General features: G+C 36.3%; 1 protein-coding gene and 1 long non-coding RNA gene across 6 annotated transcripts in view; both read left to right on the top strand.

The window, feature by feature from the left end:
• Window positions 1–21,501, top strand: part of arhgap46b (Rho GTPase activating protein 46b) — a 158,746-nt gene that overhangs the window by 120,740 nt on the left and 16,505 nt on the right. For all 5 annotated transcript variants that reach the window (XM_087306683.1, XM_087306685.1, XM_087306684.2 and 2 more), the window contains 3 exons: window positions 944–1,571; window positions 2,026–2,124; window positions 20,681–20,754. In XM_087306683.1, coding sequence (XP_087162809.1) covers window positions 944–1,571; window positions 2,026–2,124; window positions 20,681–20,754 — 801 coding nt within the window. The remainder of the gene's footprint in view (window positions 1–943; window positions 1,572–2,025; window positions 2,125–20,680; window positions 20,755–21,501) is intronic.
• LOC147838178 (uncharacterized) lies at window positions 14,366–17,320 on the top strand. Its single transcript, XR_015523358.1, has 2 exons — window positions 14,366–15,281; window positions 15,340–17,320. It is a non-coding gene; the product is annotated as an uncharacterized LOC147838178 (long non-coding RNA).

The raw sequence follows: 21,501 nt of genomic DNA, 5'->3' as shown, positions 1-21,501 counted from the left end.
GAACAGTAAGGGGTCATAAAATGGGTGTTAATTATAGGGGTTAAACCATAGCTCTTTGACATGGCAGATATGGGTAGTAAAATACACTGTAAAACATTTTGTCGTAAATTTACAGAATAACACTTGTCAGCCACATACTTTGTTTTTACAGTCCTGGGCCAGAATAAAAGCAAACTGTGGCCCAGAATAGGATCAGTTCTGGTTCATTTGGTTGAATTCTGGCTGATATGTGATTTTGCTATGGTTTAATTTTGGCCCAGATCTGGCAAACAGGAACAGACCGCCCAAGTGCCATCAATCCATGCGTTATGCGGGCCCGATGTAAGTGTCTGGTGTGGGCCGGATTTGAGCCACACGAATTTTGCTAGCTGGGACCTCAAGTGTAGCAACCACCTAATGTGTGCATTGTTTACTAATTCTTTTATTGCATGTGATCAATTATTTCAGACATATTAGTCTGCTTATATGATGTAAAAGCTCCACAGTCTTTGTCTTTATGTCAAGATGTGTTACAATATGGAGGAAAAGAGCTATCACTACTCCATTTTACAGTGACTTTAAACATATTTTTAAAAGTGCTTTTAATCTATATATGAAGCGGATGTTTCATTAAATTCCTTTTCTTCAGTGTAGAAGTCGTCAGACTGGGGTTTTGGGTGCATTAATGAGGAGAGAGGGAGAAAGAAAGAGAGAGAAGAGAGAGGAGGCAGTAATGTTTGATGTTGGGATGTGATTTCCATATTGGGTCACCTATTTAGGGAGCGAGCATAATCCATGCTAACGTCTCCAGGTTTCTGCAGGGAGAGTGAGTGAGCCAATCGGCTGCAGCCTACGCAACACACACTCAGATTCAAGTTCTTGCGGCAGTCGTGATGATGCAAATAAACAGCTGCATCCTTACTGACTGATCTTTCTGTTTCTCTATCTCTCCTTTGGTCTTCAGACAGGAACACTGGAATCCAAAATTCAGCAGGACTCAACAACCCGGGACTGTGACCATGAGCGAGCGGGGCGAGGGAATGCCCACATCACTCGTAAAAACAACAACAACAGCCCCCCTCCATCCAACACCAGCACGGGTTACCAGTACCCGTACTCCACCCTCTGCAAGCCTACACCAGATACCAACATGGAAGACTGGGCAAGCAAGAACCTTAACCAGCACACACAAGGCCTTTTTCGTAGACGCGTCTCCATCGCTAACATGCTGTCATGGAACCGTGGCTCCATTAAGAAACCCATGCTGATCACTAATGATCGGGCTATCAAGAAAGAAGCCTGCGAGATGTTCAAACTGGTCCAGGCCTACATGGGCGACAGGCCAGTTAGGTTGGACAAACACCATGCGGCCCTTCAGGTGGTGACAAAGTGCTGGGGGATGCAAGGTTTGAGGGATGAACTCTACGTTCAGTTGGTGCGACAGACCACCGATAACTTGTGTTTGAGAAGCTTGGAGTCCGGTTGGGAGTTGATGGCCATCAGCCTAGCTTTCTTCTCACCTTCACCCAAATTTAGGCACTATTTGGAAGGCTACATCCAACGACACCTCGAGCCCAGCAATGACAAGAAAAGTAGGTCTTTAAAATATTTATATGAGATCAATGATTTAAGATACATAGTTTATCTAATCTAATGACATTCATGCATTTGAAAGTGTGTCCTAAGTGTCTAAATACCTTTTGGGGCCAGTGTGTGTCTTGGAGGGTCTGGTGTTTTTGTTTGTAGGACAGTTAAAGGACACACACAGGGGAGTGTTTATGTTTTAGGCTATCCCGTATGGATTCAAAGCCTGAAACACTCATATACATACAAACAGAGCAGGCTAATATTGGTTACACTGCTAAAATGATTATGGCGACATGCCTAACCAAACAGGATGTAACGCTGTGGAAGAGAGAAAAATAAAACGCAAGGGTTACTGCGGGTTAAACGTCATAGGCCATGGAACAATAATGTCATGCATTGTTCAGACGGAGTGTTGGAGCATATGAGTGTGTAAAATAAAACTTTTATTGTATCTGACAGTACTCCAGAACATCATGGAGCAGCAAGACATCAAAAACAAGAAGAACTCAAAGTCCAGGAAGAAGAGGAGACAGAACAATGACGAAGGAGAGGATGAGGGTGAGTTTTATGATGGAATAAGCAATTTGCTCAATAATTCAGGGAAACGCATAAGCCATCTTAAGGGATTTTGACAGGAATTGTCAAGGTGAGGAAATGGCTGCCTTTTAATTCATAAGCGGGCTTACCAATTGAATGGGCTTTATGCACAACTAGGGCCCTATCATACACCCGGTGCAATGTGGCGCATGGCGCGACGCAATAGTTTTTGGCTAGTTTCAGCTTGGCGCAAGAGTGGTTTTGAGGTGTTGCGCCACGCTGTTTAAATGGCAAATGCATTTGCGTTCATATGTGCACCCATAGGCGTTTTGGTCTAAAAAGGAAGATGTTCTGAGGCGCATTGCTGGCGCGTTGCTATTTTGAGAAACTGTAATAGATTTTTCAATAGACCAAAACAAACCTGGTCTAAAGTCCAGCGCAGAGTTGCGCCTCGCTTATACACTGCTTAATACACACAAGATGTAGAGCAATACCCAAACATCTTTACATATAAAAAAATTTAAATATTAAGGATATATATAGGATATAATAAGAATATATATATAGGATATAAATATAAAGGATTAAAATATTACAAAACTTATTATTTTCTAGCCTACATAAATACGAAAAACCACTGCTTTTATGCCTTCTTCATCTCGGGGGACATTTCAGTTCATTCATAACAATTTGCTTTTGTATAATGTTATTATTATTAGCAGTATTATTTATTATATCCATATTTATATTTGTTTTATTAAAAACAAGCTTAGATTCCACCTGCAGGTTTTAGACCATATGGGGCACAGCATGTATTTTACGATATAACTCAGGTCTTTGAACACACTTCATTATTATTGTTCATTTATTCGTTTGCTGGAAATTAGAACTGAATTTAGAGATAGTTTTGAAACAAATATTTGCGCTTAACAAACGAAATTAATTATTTATAGGCTAATTGATGTCTGTGTGTAAAGGTTTCCCTATCCAAGAGCAAAAGTGAAAGTAGATCATTTATCTGTCATTCTTGCGCGGTAGATGCTCTGTTTAACTGTGATGTCGCACAAAGCAGCTGCACAAAGGATAAATCTTTAAATAAAAGTGAAATTGGCAGACTCCTTCTACACAAAACACGAGTGCTGGACTACTTCTATGTTTACAAATACAAGCACTGCTGTTTATAGGTAATGTCTGTTTATGATGTCAGAATTGATTTTGGAACTTTGGAATGGATGTGTGAATGGTCTTTTCCAACAGCCTCTGGTGGATTTGCAAAAACAAAAACTGCAAAAATTGTGGTTCCATCTCTAAAAATGTATATAGAGGAACATAATCAGAATGAGACTGGGTTGCATTTTTCTGATTAAGCATAAGGAAACACTTGAGCACTACCGCATACTTCAACACAATTCTTAAGGTTGTTTGTGAGAAATTAACCTTTTATGGTATTCATTTTTGTTTTAGGGGAAAAAAAATTATTTCATCCAAATTTTTGGGTGCTTGGTGGTCCCTTATAATAAATCAATCATAAAATGTCCTCCCCTCAAAGTTTTCTGCATATTATTATATGTAAAATATAGGCCAATACTTTGGACATTTGTAATTTAACAAGTAATATTTTATCAAACATTAGCCATAAATTATGTATTGGATGTTCCCGTGGGGTACCGATTGAATGTGCACACAGTGCATACTGAGAGTATTCATAGCGCTTCATTTTTTCCACATTTTTTATGTTACAGCCTTATTCAAAAATGTATTAAATTCATTTATTTCCTCAAAATTCTACACACAATAACCCATAATGACGAAGTGAAAAAAGAGTTTTTGAAATTGTTGCAAATTTATTAAAAATAAAAAACCTGAAAAATCAAATGGACATAAGTATTCACAGTCTTTGCTCAATACTTTGTTGATGCACCTTTGACAGCAATTACAACCTCAAGTCTTTTTGAATATGATGCCACAAGCTTGCCACAGCTGTCTTTGGGAATTTTTGCCCATTCCTCTTTGCAGTACCTCTCAAGCTTTATCAGGATGGATGGGATTTATCAGGATGAGACTGTGTACAGCCATTTTCAGATCTCTCCAGAGATGTTCGATAGAATTTAGTTCTCTGGCTGGGCAACTCAAAGACATTCACCGAGTTGTTGTGAAGCCACTCCAATGATATTTTGGTCAAGAGCACTCTGAAGCAGGTTTTCATTCAGGATGTCTCTGTACATTGCTGCTTTCCTCTTTCCCTATATCCTGACTAGTCTTCCAGTTCTTGCTGCTGAAAAACATCCCCACAGCATGATGCATGAGGATGGTTTGAATACTTGCAATGTATTTGCCAATGCTTACTATTCACTGTGTAACCTCAGAAAGCAGTTGTTTGTAAATGTGAAGCAGAGGGGTGCCACATTTTTGTCACTTGGCTTTAGGTCAGAGGGTGCCCAAACCCAATCCTGGTGGACTGGTGTCCTGCAGAGTATAGCTCTAACCCCAGTTAGACACACCTGAACCAGCTACCTTAAGCTCTAACTAGCATACTAGAAACATATTAGCAGGTTGGCAACTACACTCTGCAACCAAACTCTCATTTGTCAACTTAATCAACTTAGTCAACTTAACAAACTATTAAGTCAACATAATCGATTCGTGTTGGAACAACATGAAGGAATCAGGTGGAACCCAGGATTTTTTGACAGTGCTGGTCTTTCATCAACATCTCCTAAACATGCACATATTGTAGTTTTCAGATATTTAAATGGACACAACCAACAGCAGCTTTTTCAAAAACCTGTGACTCAAAAACATCAAAAAATGTATTCTTTTTCAGTCCGAAAAATGACGTTCTTGTACAAACAAATAGGCCTATAAAAACATATAAAAAGTTTCCTGTTTTGGGCTGAAAACATCATGTTAACGGCCTCTATGGCTATTATAAAGCTTTTTCCATCATTAACTGAACAAGAGGCTTCCAAACACACCCACTCATATACAGTCTCATGTGGGTTTGGTGTACATTTAGGGAATCTTCCTAGCAACATGACTGTCTGAAGGGCAATATTAAGGATGCTTTTGGTCCACAAGTGAAGTAGGACCACTCCGGGAGAGAGAGAGAGAGAAAGAGAGAGAAGCTGCCCAGAACAGAAAATGAGGATCCCCCTCCTCTCTCTTTCCCTCACTCTCTCTTTTAGAAGCAAGATTAAAGCTTTGAGCAACAAGAAATTCGGCAAGTCCCATGCTTCCCTGGCGCACGGCCAGACTGCTCGGGCTGAGAGAGAGAGCGAGAGAGAGTTTTGGGGTTGAGAGGCAACAAAGATCCTGAGAACGTCTTTCAGTCTTGAAGTGAGAGCGATAGGGGATGGATAGAGAAAGAGACACAGGCAGATTGAGGCACAAAAAAAGGAGAGTGGGACATTTTTATCAGGTTACACCCTCAGTGGCTGCCATCCAACTTAACCCTCAGTTTATTCTTTCATCTCTCCTCTATACTGAGTCTTTCTCAAGAGCCCTGCTAGAAAACAAAGGCCTTGACGAGACAGCTCTGCGTGGGCTCTTAATAATGCAGCTCCAGCCTGGCCTTGCTTAATTACACTGTGAGGTGCTCTTCATGAGGGGACGCTTGTGCTCACTTCTTTAGCGCCAGAGTGGTTAAGTAATGCCCACTGCCATTCCTTGAGGTGGAAATGCAAGTCTTAAATGCCCCTGCATTACCTAGATATTATTGAGGGCTAACATGGATAGTCCATTTTGAGCAGTCTGAGGCCCTATCCACATGAACACGAGTATTTTTAAAAACCACACTTTTTTCTATGTGGTTTTACTTTGTCCACACAGTGTCAGGTGACTGAAAGCAAAACTTACTGAAAACTCCAGCCAGAGTGAAGATTTTCCAAAACTCTGGAACACAACATGGTTGTGTGGACACTAGAACAGTTTTTTTTTTCCTCATGATATCATTGTGTTTGTTGTTTTGTTCTTTTTGATTGGCCAACATGGCTGGGTTCACAACAGTGTGGAAGATGCTAATCAAATGAGGCCTAACTCCACACATTTGCAGCAAACGCATTGCCTGTTTTATGTTGTTTGCCAGCAGTATGATACTCTGCCTCTGTTCTCACGTTTGCATTGATTTGTATGCAATTTACTCCTCAAATACTTAATTCCTTGTTTGGTGTGAACTAAAGTGCCTTTAAGACAAGTCATTTCATTTGGTGGCCATCTTTAAAACACCTCTTAGGAGTATGCTCGGGTGTTCTGTCTAAATGGGGAAACATCGAATTCTCCAAAGCTTTGCCAAGCTTACAATTACATTACATATTTGGATTACCCAATACAATTAAACAACAACTGTCGCATAAGTTTCATTTTTAAACATTTAAATCAAACAAAATCTGCACAATTTCTGGTTGCCCAAGCTAATGCACACTCAAAACAAACGAGATCACGACACCAACCTCATTTTTGCTGGTTCAAAAATGCAATAAAAGGCAAAAATCCTAAAACACTCATCTAAAATTACAAATTATTTATGTTCTTATAATCTTAAAAGGGGTGTCACGGTGGCACAGTGGGTAGCATAATAGCCTCACAGCAAGAAGGTTGTTGGTTTGAGCCTCGGCCTGGTCAGTTGGCATTTCTGTGTGGAGTTTGCATGTTCTCCCCGTGTGCCCCGGTTCCCCCACAGTCCTATGACATGCGCTTTAGGTGAATTGGGTAGGCTAAATTGTCCATTGTGTATGTGTGTGAATGAGTGTGTATGGATATTTTCCAGTGATGAGTTGCAGCTGGAAGAGCATCGCTGTTTAAAACTTATGCTGGATAAGTTGGCGGTTCATTCGGCTGTGGCGACCCCAGATTAATAAAGGGACTAAGCCGAAAAGAATGAATGAATGAATGAATAAATGAATAAGAGCAGTCACAAGGTTTGAGTGTTTGAGATGTTTTAATTGTACTGGTGAATTCCACGTTTGCTGAAAGCTGTGATGGATTTGTGGGAAGATTTAAGGTGGCATTACTGTTAGTAAGAGGGATGAGTTACAGTTAAGCTAGAAAAACATTGTCTTTCCTAATCTCAGCATCATCTGTGTAGTGTGGGGAAGCAAGATGTGAGGAATGTTGTTGTGGTTTTAGTAGATAGAACGTACAAAGAAAACTTCACTTGTGTCACACTGTTTTCACCAAACACAATGGCCATTTGTCTCGTGAAGTGACTGAAGTGCTGCTGGTGTACGTTAGTCATCCAAAACATTGTTTTGACCTCTACACTTTTTCCACTGTCCAACTGGATTGTAGGAATGTTCCAGTTACAACAAGGCTTTACCTTTTGCTATTAAAAGTAAGCCTGGTCTAGCAGATGCAGAGGTAGTCAAAAACACATTTGATCTGATTGCTTTCATGCTGTAGATGCTCATGTAGTCGAATGAGTTCAAAAAGCCACAAAAGGCCACTGCTCTCTGCCTGCTGCTCAAGCATGTGACGGTTATGGGACGTGTTGTAAGAAAGTGCACCAAAATATATTATATTAGGTATATACAGTAGCTCTTAATTCCAGCAGAAAAGCCAGTACAAAAGCAACAAGTGGAAATGTTTCAATAAAAAATCTTGAACACACATGGAAACTTTACAGACCACCAAAGGTTCATTATGGTGGAAAATGCTTCTTTGGGTTTTAAAATTAGGTACACACCAATGTGAAATTTTTGACAGACACTAATAACTTATCAATATATCGGCCAATAGCCGATATAGCAGCCAGTATATATTTATATAACCAATAAATATATATATATATATTTTTTTTTTTTCTTCAAAATTACAGCACAATTGCAAACACATACAAGCTTCAACTTTATTAATCAACTATAAAAACAAAGCTTAAATAAAACAACCAACTCGCTGAACATTAACACAATCAAAACACTAGTAAAATAAAAACAATGTTTGATGGATTTCACACAATTTTTCACGCTGTCGCAACACAAATTGATTAAGCTAACTTGAGTGTTTTCACAAATTTAAGTAGATTGAACATAAAATTATTAAGTTTGAACAAGCAGTAAAAAATATTTTTGGAGTGTTGTTGAACCATAATACATAGCTTATCAACAAAGAAATCGGCCTAATTTTGTTTTCAAACCAATAATGATTACATTTAAAATATTGTTTATCAGCTGATATTGAAATAGTCATCAATATACCATGCATCCCTATTGAAAATTAAGAAAACAAATAAAGGTGGAACATTGCAGGAAAAAAACAATGACTCATTCGAAATACATGCTTCAAGCTACACTTTTTCTTTCATGGTTCCTCAAAGGAGGTAAAAATATGAGAAATCATGATAAACCACAGTCTCGCAGTGCAGTTTTCTTTTATATTGGCTGATGAAAACACTATTGGTCGAGTTTAGGATTAGAAAAGGGTTTAGGTCATACATATTCGTAAATTTACAATTTTCCGTATTTCGTTTTATTATTATTATTATTATTATTATTATTATTATTATTAACGCTTTATAATTGCAAAAGTCGAAAGCGCCAAGATTAACATCCCACAATACAATTCATGAACGTAAATAAACAGAAATGTTTGTAAAATCGTAAAATGCGGAAGCTGTTAATTGGTGGATATTTTTAACATACTATTTGGGAAGTATGGTGATGATTATTAGTTCATTTTTGTACACTGAAAAAAAAATATTCATTGGATTTACTAAATTTGTTTTGGCTAAGTGGTTAAAAACTATTTATACGGGCTGAGTTTAAACAAATTAATTAAGATGAACATTACTAAATTTAATCAAATCTAGACCATATAAATAGTTTGCAACCACTTACTCTAACAAATTTTGTAAATCCAATGAACAACTTTTTTCTGTGTATCTGATTCACTATCAGTGTAAGACCTGTTCTCTGAATGGATCTTCTATGGGATCTTTTGAAAACCCTGTGAAAAGAGTGTTGAAGGGCCTGAGCAGCTGTCTGGCAGTGCCCTGTGCCCCATCATGGCATTGTGGGAAGGCCTGGCGTTGAAAGAGAACCAACAGTCTCAGATGACTGTATTATATGATGTGGCACTGTTTTTCTTTTCCTTTTATTCTCTCTCAGTCTTGTTTCAGGATGTTTTGGGTAGGTGTGGCCTCCTCCTGGTTATAGAGGTGCATTGTGGAGGAAAGTCCACCCTGGCATGGTTGCTGTTACAGCACTGACACTATTTGTATGCAAAACAGCCCTGGTATCGGCTCGCTTCCTTTCTCGCAGTTTCTGTTGGAGAGGCCAAACTGTCGGCTTTTATCTTCAGCGAGGCCAATGATAAAAGTGTGTTCAACTGAAGGATGAGATGCAGCACAATTTCACTAATGACACTCTTTGCTCATAATGGAGAGGAAGAGAAGAATATGAAGAGTTCAATAGATGAAAAAGGAAAAAAATAATAGTAATCCAGACAGATGTAGTATACTTTAAGAAGTAAATTAGGTTTTCATTGCATTTTACAAAGCTCAACTTAATATGTTTAGTCAGCTTGATTGATTGATTGATGTTAGGTATCATTTCATAATTTAAAAAAATAATTTGATTTAACTTAAATCTGTAAGGCAGCAACAATGTTTTACAGTGTAGGGCTGATGTATGTGATGTACTTGTATTAAATTATAACATACTTACAGAAAAATTGAACTTAAACATTTCTCTGGATTTACTAGCTTTTTGTATCAGTATACTTTTGCCTGTTTGGGTAATTTGTTAAAATCTATTTTATTTTTTATGAAGGCTTGATAACATTTTTCATATCAATCAATATTGAAATTTAAAACATTTTTTAGTCAGAATAACTTTTTTATTTATCATTTATTGTGATTGAAAGTTGTGGATTATTTCACAAACCTCCAGATTTTTTACCCTTTCTGAAGATAAAACATTTTAGTTTTGTGTTTGTGTTTGTCTAAAAAATTGTGTAAACGTTTTAGTTGTTTTGATTGTTTTGATGATGACAACATTGTAACTGTGAAACACACGTTATTAGTTATTTACCAAATAAAGGAAATAAATAACTAAACAAAATAGTTAACAAAACAAAATAAACAAGAAAAAAAGTTTTTGAAGGGGACACAGATAAAAAATTAAATGAAAAAATAGATGAATAAATAAATAAACAAACAAACAAACAAATAAGAAAGTTAAGAAAGTTGTTGAAGTGGACACAGACATAAAAGCAAATGAATAAACAATAAAATTAATAAATAAATAAATGAAAGTGTAAAAAAGTTGATGAAGTGGCACAGACAAAAAAATAAATAAACAAACAAACAAACAAATAAATAAATAAATAAATAAATAAGAGTATAATAAAAAAAAGTCTTTGAAGGGAATACAGGCAAAAAAGCAAATGAATGAATGAATGAATGAATGAATGAATGAATGAATGAAAAAGAAAGTTAAGAAAGCTGTTGAAGGGGACACATACATAAAAGCAAATGAATGAATGAATGAATAAATAAATAAATAAATAAATAAATAAAAAGAAAGATGAGTTGTTGAAGGGGACACATACATAAAAGCAAATGAACATAAATAAATAAATAAATTTTAAAAAGGGTAAAAAAGTTGTTGAATTGGCAAAGACAAAAACTGAAATAAATAAATAAATAAACAAACAAACAAACAAATAAATAAATAAATAAAAGAGGTAAAATGATGGTAAAGGGGGCACATATATAACAAATAGCAGGAAAGCACAGACTGTGTCAGACAGAGGTTAGACAGAGTGTTGTGAAATCTCTGAGCTGCCAGTCTAGCAGGACTTTACAGCTTCATACACACAAGAGTCATCAGGAGGAGAGCTATAAATCTCACCGTCGCTCAGATTCACACAGAAACTCACACAAAATCACCTGTTCCAGATCCGCAAATGTCTCTGTTGACGTACTGTATCTGTTTCACGAGGGTGTTTTCCTGACATTTAACTGAATGAAGGACGCTTCATCTGTGGGCATGTGAACATTGTTTTAGTGTATTATAGCAAATATTTAGTATAAAAAGCTAACAGAGTACATTTTGGATTGTGTGTAGAATTTACAAGTGCTAAAATGAAAATTCCTGTTGTCAATATCTTTAGTTTCTCTATATAGAATAATAAGTTGTTATAATACAAGACACACAAACAGAGCATTTCTCCAGCACTGCAAAATGCAAATAATATGTTTTTGTTTGTTTTAGAGTTTGAACAGTCCTTCAACTATCCTATCAGGGCAAATCAGAGCTGTTGAACTTTGCATACTGTAGTTATGTAGGTGTTTCAAGCTAGTTCAGAATACTTTCTTTAGGCTGTTTGACCCTTATAGCATATTACAAACGTGTAAACTGCTTCACAATCCAGGTGAATTTTTCTTTTGTCACTTAGTGGCATTTTTATGAATTTATTATTTATTTTATCTGATCAGAAAACACATTTCAAAGTGTTTACAATACCAATTTGATCATGTTATTTTTATTGCTAGATAATGTTATTTATATATGTTATTTTAATTACTTTAATTTCACTGTAATAAATTCCCAGAGTTTCACAACATGTTACTGTAATATTTCACAGTAAATTACTTTAGTGTCACTTTACAGTATTTAACTGTTTAATTTTACGTATTCAGAACTTTATTGTGAAATTAAGCCAGGCATCATGATTACAGCAAATTACTATAAAAATGGCTATATATTTTTCACGTTAGTTATTGGAATTGAAACACTATTAATATTTTATTCAACGTAGAAATGATTACACATTAAAGCTTATGCTAGTACAGGGACCTTTTTTTATATTTAAGAGTACTTACAGAATTATTGTTATTATCAAGTACCTCACAGTAATTTACTGTGAATTTACATACAGAACCTTACTGTGAAAGCAATGCAATTATTAGCCAGTAATTTATTGTAAATTTAGGGTCAAATATTTTACAGTGTAATTACAAATTTGATTATTTTTTAACTTATTTTACTAAAACTATAATTAAATATAATTAAATTTTACTGATTCAATTTAATTTCAACCATGCCAAAAGTGATCATGCAACATATTTCATATATAATATCGTTTTTATTTGATTGGAAAATTATATGAAATTTACAAGAACGTACTCTGAAAATGATCCTAATCTCCTTGGATGATTTTTTTTATTGGTCACACTTCATTTTGATGGTCTGTTTGTTGATTTACATTGTTACATTGCTGCTAATTCTCATTAGATTATAAGTTTATAAGTTACCTGTTTATTTCCAAACAAAACAATATCAGAACATCTTAAATATTATATTTTAAAAAATATATTTCATTTTATATATTTTACTATTGCATATTATATTATATAGTATAGGTTTCATAATACATTTTAAACACACATACATGTTAGTGCTAGGCAAAGATTAATCACAACTAATCACATCCAAAACAAAATATATACACTACCTGACAAAAGTCTTATCAACTAACCAAGTTTTAGGAACAGAAAATAATAACATGACTTCTAGTTGATCATACCAGAAGTGGCTTATATGAAAGGCAAAGGCCTCTAGATTACGCTTATTTTACCAAAATAAAATATGATCATGATTTTTAACTATTGACAGTATAAGGTCTGACTTTGCTTAGACTAAAGTCTTGTCTCTTAACAGAAATAATGAAAAGTATTATATTTATATTATATTGTGTGTGACTCCCATGAGCTTGCAGGACTGCATCCAAACATCTCTGCAATGACTCAAATAACTTAATAATAAAGTCATCTGGAATGGCAAAGAAAATGTTCTTGCAGGACTCCCAGAGTTCATCAAGATTCTTTGGTTTCATCTTCAATACCTCCCCCATCTTACCCCAGACATACTCAATAATGTTTATGTCTGGTGACTGGGCTGGCCAATCCTGAAGCACCTTGACCTTCTTTCCTTTAGGAACTTTAATGTGGAGGCTGAAGTATGAGAAGGAGCGCTATCCTGCTGAAGAATTTGCCCTCTCCTGTGGTTTGTAATGAGCTTTTGATGTCATCCACTGTGCAGATCTCTTGCACACCCCCATACTAAATGTAACCCCAAACCATGATTTTTCTCAAACCAAACTAGACTGATTTGTGTGAGAATCATGGGTCCATGCGGGTTCCAATAGGTCTTCTGCAGTATTTGGGATGATTGGGATGCAGTTCAAAAGATGATTCATCTGAAAAATCAACCTTCTGCCACTTTTCCAAATGATCAACTAGATGTCGTTAAAAACTGGGATAGACGACTAGACTTTTGTCAGGTAGTGTGTGTGTGTGTGTGTGTGTGTGTGTGTATATATATATATATATATATATATATATATATATATATATATATATATATATATATATATATATAACACAAATACGCATCAAAAACACTTGAAAAATAACCTATAAAGTGGGTGTTCCATACATATCGGTGTTCCATACATATCCAAAATGCTCCAGAAATTTGACTAAATTGGCAGTAATTATAGATTAGTATGTGAGTAGTATGAAATATTAGTAGTATTTACTTACTCTTTCTTTAAAAATAATAGTAAAAACTATCTGGAAAATAAACATCTGCGTAATTTGAGGGTCTTCCAGTCTTTGCAGTTTCCTTTCCTCACTAAAAATGCAGCATTACATGAATCTTTTCAGGTCAAAACGGACCCAAATGCATTATAAAGGTTTAAAGGAACATTTAGATTTATCAGCTCCTCATCTTCAGCATTTTCCCATATAAATCTGTTCCTCCCTCGTCCTCGGTGTGTTTGTGTGAGTAATGGCTGTGAGAAGCCCTGAAGCCTCAGTGTGTCTGTTTCTCCGGCTCTCAGTCAAACCTCAGTCACCTGTTTACTGTAAATCTCCCGCAAAACACGTAACCACCATCAGCCAAACAATGACTCACATTCTCAAGAAAAGAGAGAGGGAAAGCGTGAGCATGTTCTTCAGTAACCTCACAATGTTGTCTAATTCATAAAGCTACACCATAAATAAATGCTGGGTTCCACACAATCGATTTGTGTTGGGACAACTTGAAGGAATTAGTGAAGTTTATTCATAAACTAATTTCGATAGGATCACATGATTGCTTGCAGCTTGTCCCGCATCCAATTCATCATTCACCAATCAGACGATATTTAAGCCACTATAAATACCATTAATTCCATTTAACAGCCATCTCTGTTTTGAAGAATATAAATTATTATTAAAATATAATTATTATTATAAAATTATAATCTTTTTTTTTTTTTTGACCATCAGGTATATTGTCTGTGAAAGCCAGCGCCAATATTTAATTGTTCCATATTATTACTGTCCTGTGTTTAAAAGGGCCAAAGTTAACATTCATTAAAAACGGTTTGCTTTCTAACTAGTTATTAGACTTACTGTAAAGAATAACCGAGTGTATTTACTTAAGATACATACTCTGCAACAATAGACATTTTGATAACTGTTGTGTAGGCTATTTGACACTGTCTCAGTTATTTTGCGTGATGGAAGGATTGAGCTGTCCAGGAGTCCAGCTGTAACCACCACTGTGCTTCAGTTATTCAGTTATTCAGAGTCCATTCAGTATGATTTCGCCTATCCCAGCTTCTGTTACATGTACAAGTTAATCAATGATGAAAACTGTTTGAATTACATTTTTTTGTTTCATGATGAGCCTGGTTAGCCAACCTTTGACTGGACGGTTCTTGTGATTGTGCCCAAATTAAGGACTCTCCTGGGAAAGGGACAGATGACTAAATGGGTGACTAAAACAGGGCTATTCAATATTCTGAGTGGGCTACAGCCACTCCAAGCACCAGTTTAGCACCAGCATTACTTTCTTTTATACATCAGCAAACAGAAAAGGAATACTTTACATTATCCACAAGAGAAAGCCATTTCCCAAGTCATATTGCAAATGATTTATTCAGCCAATCAAGGATCCCCTTCTTTCACGGGCCCTGGGGCTTCAGCCCAACCTATCCCTTATGCTAATCCAGCCCTACCTCAGCCCTATAAACTTGCAGTGTATCTTGTTTCGAAAAAAAAAATACAAGTAAAATTGTATTTTAATTTATTTTATTTTAATAATTTTTTATTTATTTATTTTTTAAAGTTCAAGCCAATAAGCACCCGTTTATTATTCATTCATTCATTCATTCATTTTCTTGTTGGCTTAGTCCCTTTAATAATCCGGGGTCACCACAGCGGAATGAACCGCCAACTTATCCAGCAAGTTTTTACGCAGCGGATGCCCTTCCAGCCGCAACCCATCTCTGGGAAACATCCACACACACATTCACACACACACTCATACACTACGGACAATTTAGCTTACCCAATTCACCTGTACCGCATGTCTTTGGACTGTGGGGGAAACCGGAACACCCGGAGGAAAACCACGTGAAGGCAGGGAGAACATGCAAACTCCTCACAGAAACGCCAACTGAGCCGAGGTTCAAAAAGTCATATTGTGCATATTTTCTTTATAAACCTTTAAAGAAATGAGGTTTTCTTATTGCAGGAGGGTGCGTAAATCATCAGGAATTTTTGATGTTACAAGTGAACTAGTCCTTTAATATCAGTGCGAGTGATATTTCATCCAGCCGGGTGTGGATGACAGACTCTATTAGTACATTAAACGCTGGTTTCCTGTCTCAGTTCAACTTCACGCCTCATGTAGCTTGTAGCTGTGAGGAAACCTTCTCATCTCACTGGAAATGTCCATATCCAGCAGGACGTGGAGCAGTGGAGCTTAGCCTGTTCGAGGGTTTCAGTTTTCAGTATGAGTCACTGAAAGAGAAGAAGAAGAAACACTGGCTGCTTCTGGATCAGCCAGCAGCTACTTGTACAGCATTCATGCCTCATCACTTTTATGTGTCTGTCTTTGTGCGTTTGATCTTGTGTTAGTCTAGATCAGAGGTGCCCAAACTTTTTTACTTATGAAGGGCCAAAAACCAAACTTGACTGAGGTTAGTGCGCTGAAGGTAAATATAGTTGCCATGGATAATTTTTAACTAATTTAATCATATTTAGAAATAATTATAAAACATTGCTTTATATGAACTAATACAGGTTTTTTATCTCGTTTATACTTAAATAGAGTTACGCTGGCTTTTGGCTTGATTTGCTCACCGATGTGTCCTTCGTAGTCCTCTCTGTCTAGTGACATTATTTACATTTGAAAAAATCAGATTCATTTATAACATTTAATTAAAACATGCCTTTTTTGTAGCTCAGCAATAAAACAAACATAAAAAGGTTACGTCAAACTAGAAATGATGATCTCTTTTAAAAGCATTCACCTCTCCATCATTCTTACTCTCTTCTCAGATGGGATTTATTCATTCATTTTCTTTTCGGCTTAGGGCCCTATCATACACCCGGCGCAATGTGGCGCAAGGCGTGACGCAATTGTTATTTGCTACTTTCAGCTCGGTGCAAGAGTCGTTTTGAGGTGTTGCGCCACTCTGTTTAAAGAGCCCATATTATGGGTTTTTGAAAATGACCCTCCATGTAGTGTGTAACACAGCTCTAAGTGAAGTGAAATATCCAGCTAAGGCTTAAATCTGTAAGTGTACAGTGTTTGATTCATCTATAAAAGAGTCGACTCATAGTGCTTCAAACGAGTTGCCTTGATAACGAGTCATTAGGTGTTTCGCCATGACGTACGAACGAAACCAAGTTATTCACGTGCACGCGCAAACCCGGGAGATTTCAAACCTGCGGCCCCGCCCTCTAACACAGAAACCCACCCACACACACACAAACACACACACACACAAACATGCCGGTCGATTGAAGTCACACTACAGATGGATATTATTGAGTCTCTACCCAAAGATGAAACCTCAGCATAAGCCCAGCTTTAAGCAGTTGGAAACTACTGGAAACTTCTGGAAACTACATGCTACAAAGAATACTTCGTTTGTTAAAGGAAGGATCAGTAAAGACTCATGTCAGGAAATGGATTGGTTTCTTCCTCCATTTCTCAAGTGTTAGTACGTGCGATTAAAGTTGTTGCCTCGTTTACTCTTGCTTGCAAATGTATTTAGTTGTGATTTGTTACTTGTAACCGCGTGTACTGTATCAGGGTAACTCGCTATATTCTCATATTGCGTGCAAAGCCACGTTAAAAACACGACGCGTGCTGCTTTGTTTAAGTTCCCGTGGAGGAGTATAATGTGTGTGTGTGTGTGTGTGTGTGTGTGTGTGTGTGTGTGTGTGTGTGTGTGTGTGCGTGTGCGTGTGCGTGTGCGTGTGCGCATGTGCGCGCACGTGCGTTGTCATCCGGAGGAGGGTTATGTGTGTGTGTGCGTGATGTCGTCTGGAGGAGGACACAGATACTGAAATGCTTAGTTTTTACACCTACACTTACTTTACATCATGTAAATAGCAGATGCACTATGGCGCGACGCAACTGGCTTTTAAAGGGAATGGGAGATGAGACTGATTGGTTTATTTTCAAAACACACCTATAACTCATTAAGAAAATAAACTCAACCCTTTTAGACCATGCGCCACAGCGCAAAGCAGATTTTTCCGTCCTTATATTAGTAAAACTGGATTCTGACACACCCTGAAAGCGCTTGCGCCCTGCACTCTGCGCATGGATCGTCAAAATAGAGCCCTTAGTCTCTTTATTACTCTGAGGTTGCCACAGTGGAATGAACCGCCAACTTATCCAGCACGTTTTTACGCAGCAGATGCCCTTCCAGCCGTATATATATATATCATTCAACTGCAGAAGTGTTTATTTTGTAAGACATTTGGAAAAAATGCATTCAAATTTCCAAGGGTGAATGCTTATATATATACAGTTGAAGTCAAAATTATAAGCCCCCCTTTGTTTTTGTTTTTTTATATTTCCCATGTTCACGGTATGTCTGATAATATTTTTTCTTCTGGAGAAAGTCTTATTTGATTTTTTTCAGCTATATAACAGCAGTTTTTACAAAAAAAATTAAAAAAAACATTTTAAGGACAAAATTATTCACCCCTTTAAGTAATCTTTTTTCAATAGTCTACAGAACAAACCATCCTTATACAATAACTTGCCTAATTACCCTAACCTGCCTAGTTAACCTAATTAACCTAGTTTGGCCTTTAATTGTCACTTTAAGCTGTATATAAGTGTATTGAAAAACATAGTAAAATATGATTTACTCTCATCATGGCAAAGATAAAATGAATCAGTTTTTTGAGCTGAGCTCACTGGTGCGTTTTTTCTTTTTAAATGTTTTAAACAGTTGTTTTGGCCACTTTTAATGTTTTTGCTCTCTCTGGTGGGTTTGTTTTATTTTTTCAACTAGATGGCTTGCTTGACTGATAGTGACGGCTCTTTGGATCTCATCTTAAGAGTTAACAGTAACAGATTCCAAATGCAAATAGCACACTTGAAATGAGCTCTGGATTTTTATCTGCTCATTGTAATTGGGATAATGAGGGAATAACACACACCTGGCCATGAAAGTGCAAAAAAAAAAAACAATTGTCCCATTACTTTTGGTCCCTTAACTAGTGGGAGGCACATATGCAAACTGTTGTTATTCCTACACCATTCACCTGATTTGAATGTAAATACCAATATTTATCCTTGAGGTGCTGTCATGTCCCTTTAAGTACAAAAGTGTACCTTTCGACGGTGGAAGTTTCAGAAGAAATGTGGCAGTCAAGTTTAAAAGACATTAATAAACACTCTATCAATTCTGACACTGATTATTCAATTTAAAGTAATTCTCAGATTATATTGCTCAAAGAAAAAACTACATAGAATCTTCCAAAATATCTCACCTAATTGTGACAAATGTAATTCTACATCTATCTAATGTATCCAATAGTAGAGAATGGACTGGACAATCTATCCTATAGTTTTATTTTATGCTCAAGACAGGGCTGGACGATTTGGCCTAAAATCAAAATCACGATTAATTGATTTATCTCAATTTACTTGATTACCATTATTTGATTTATTTCTTTCATTTATTGTTTTTTTGCTCTCATAGTTTACTGATAAGCTTTATTTTCCATCTAAAGGTATATCTGGCGCAGCTTCCAATCATCGTCAATGTAGTGCAAAGTAAGGCTCAAGAACGAGTCCATTGTCCTACTTGACCAGAGACCAGATGTGGCTGCAAAGTGGCCACAGAAGTAGAAATTAGCCACAACCTTTAACAGAGCAGGGTCACGTGACACGTAGGGAAAGTAATTGATAAAATCGTCCTGGAAAAATTAGATCGATTATAGGTTCTGAATGTCGATTTCGATTACTTTTCGATGAATCGCCCAGCCCTAAAGTACAGAACTATTGTAATGGAAATTTTGAAGTGCTTTCTGAGATGTTTAATTAATTAATGCAATTAATGCCAGACCTTCTGGGATGTTCTGAACAAACGCATTTGTTTTCACACACACAACACAAATTGCTTTCATACAGCTAAACTACAGCCAAGAAGTCACTGCTACTGTATTGAAAGAAAAAGGAGTCTCCTACATGTACACTGTGGCTTGGACAAATGACTTCTGCATTACATTTGGAGTAAATTAGGTACTGTTTGAAAAGAAAACTTGAGCAGTTTGACAAAATCTGGTATCCTTCTCTGTTCCCTTGACAAAAATCCTTGTGGACTAATGCACACACAAAACAAACTGCACTCATACAGCTTAACTCCTTAATTGAAAGAAAAGGGAGTCTCCTAGATGTAAACTGTGGCTTGGAGATATGACTTAGATAGCGAATTAGGTACTGTTTGAAAAGAAAACATGAGCAATTTGACAAAATCTTGCATCCCTTTATCTGTTACCTTACCTTACCCTAAAACTTTTGGACTAATGTATCATTTTATGCAACACTTGAATATTCTTTTTAATCATACTCGAATGTTCAAACAGGTCTTTATAAACAAGTTTTTTTTGAATGGCTTGTTATATTGGTTTTAGCTTATTTTTCTTTTTTTCTTATGCTTATGTATAATGTGGACAAAATATGTTAAAACAGAGAATCATTTTCCCTGATCTTTTGTCTTCAATCAAAGCTTATTTAACTAAAGTGTACCCTTTTAAAGGTTACTGCCCTAGTGACAGCTTTTGTTCTTTTATTTATTTTTATTTTTAATCTGTAGTGTAGTATATATAAAAAATCACTAATTTTAATCAATCAACTGCAGAATTGTGGTGAAAACTATTGATTATATTTATTTTTGCCTTAAACTAGACTGGTCAAGCATCTCCAATGTTCATAATATTTGTTTTGTCAATGAACTGAGAACTACTAGAGTTACTCTTTCATATTGTGTTCAGCCATGAATTCCAAAACCGCAGAAAATGATTGAACTGGCGTTGTTTCCAAAGACTTCTTTATTTATAAATCCCTCAGGAGAGATTTTTTTTTTTCTTGGGACTGATGCGAGTCACAAGACTCATTCACAAGCCAAACTGCACTTCGCCTTCAGGCCTTTTTAGATGTAGGAAAGAAAACTTGACCAAACAAGCAGCGGGTCACTCAGTGGTCAATTATGTCATTTCCTTGAAGAGTTCTGTCACTGGTCAGTAATATTCTGTATTGATTGTGTCTGACAGGTCTTCCCATCAGCACTTACGCCAAGTACTGCTACCGTAAGCTGCAGAAAGTGGCCATTACTGGAGGCAAGAAGGTAAGAGTTATTATTATTTATTTATTTAAACAGTTGGTTATTTGTAACTGAACATTTAAATGTGTTTTACGATTGTTATTTTACTTTTTAGCAGTAGTAGTCGTAGTATATTTTATATCAGTATAAGTTGAATATTTAACCTTCATAACACATTTGGGACCATGCTTCAAGACTATCTAAACACACATCTTGATATTATATAGTAGTCAACATTTAAAGTGGTTCAAAACCTTTTATTAAAGTTGTTCTAAAACTATTCAACAACACCCATTCTTGTCTTAGGACCATTTTGAAACTTTTTTGACCCACTTCAAATGCTTTATACTAGTAAAATACATACACGATTGTATTTAAGTTTTCATTTTAACACATATTGTTTATTTTAAACGCTTAAATATGCGTGGAGTACCATAATCTGACATTAGGTGTCAAATATGTGTCCAAGCTATATATCCAAATATATCCTATTCAAGTTTTAGGAACAACAAATAATAACTTGACCCCTAGTTTATCATTTGGTATCAGAAGAAAGGCAAAGAAAGTGTTCTTGCAGGACTCCCAGAGTTCATCAGGATTCTTTGGAATTATCTTCAATGCCTCCTCATTCATCTCACCCCAGACATGCTCAAAAATGCCGATCCTGGAGCACCTTGACCTTCTTTGTTTTCAAGAACTTTGATGTGGAGGCTGAAGTATGAGACAGAGTACTATCCTGCTGAGGAATTTTCCCTCTCCTGTGGTTTGTTG

This window comes from Danio rerio, chromosome 23 (assembly GCF_052040795.2).
Source record: "Danio rerio strain M-AB ecotype USA chromosome 23, GRCz13ab, whole genome shotgun sequence".
In the NCBI taxonomy this organism is placed as follows: domain Eukaryota; kingdom Metazoa; phylum Chordata; class Actinopteri; order Cypriniformes; family Danionidae; genus Danio; species Danio rerio.
The sequence above is the reverse complement of the archived record's forward strand: the minus strand, read 5'-3'. Positions and strand labels throughout refer to the sequence as shown.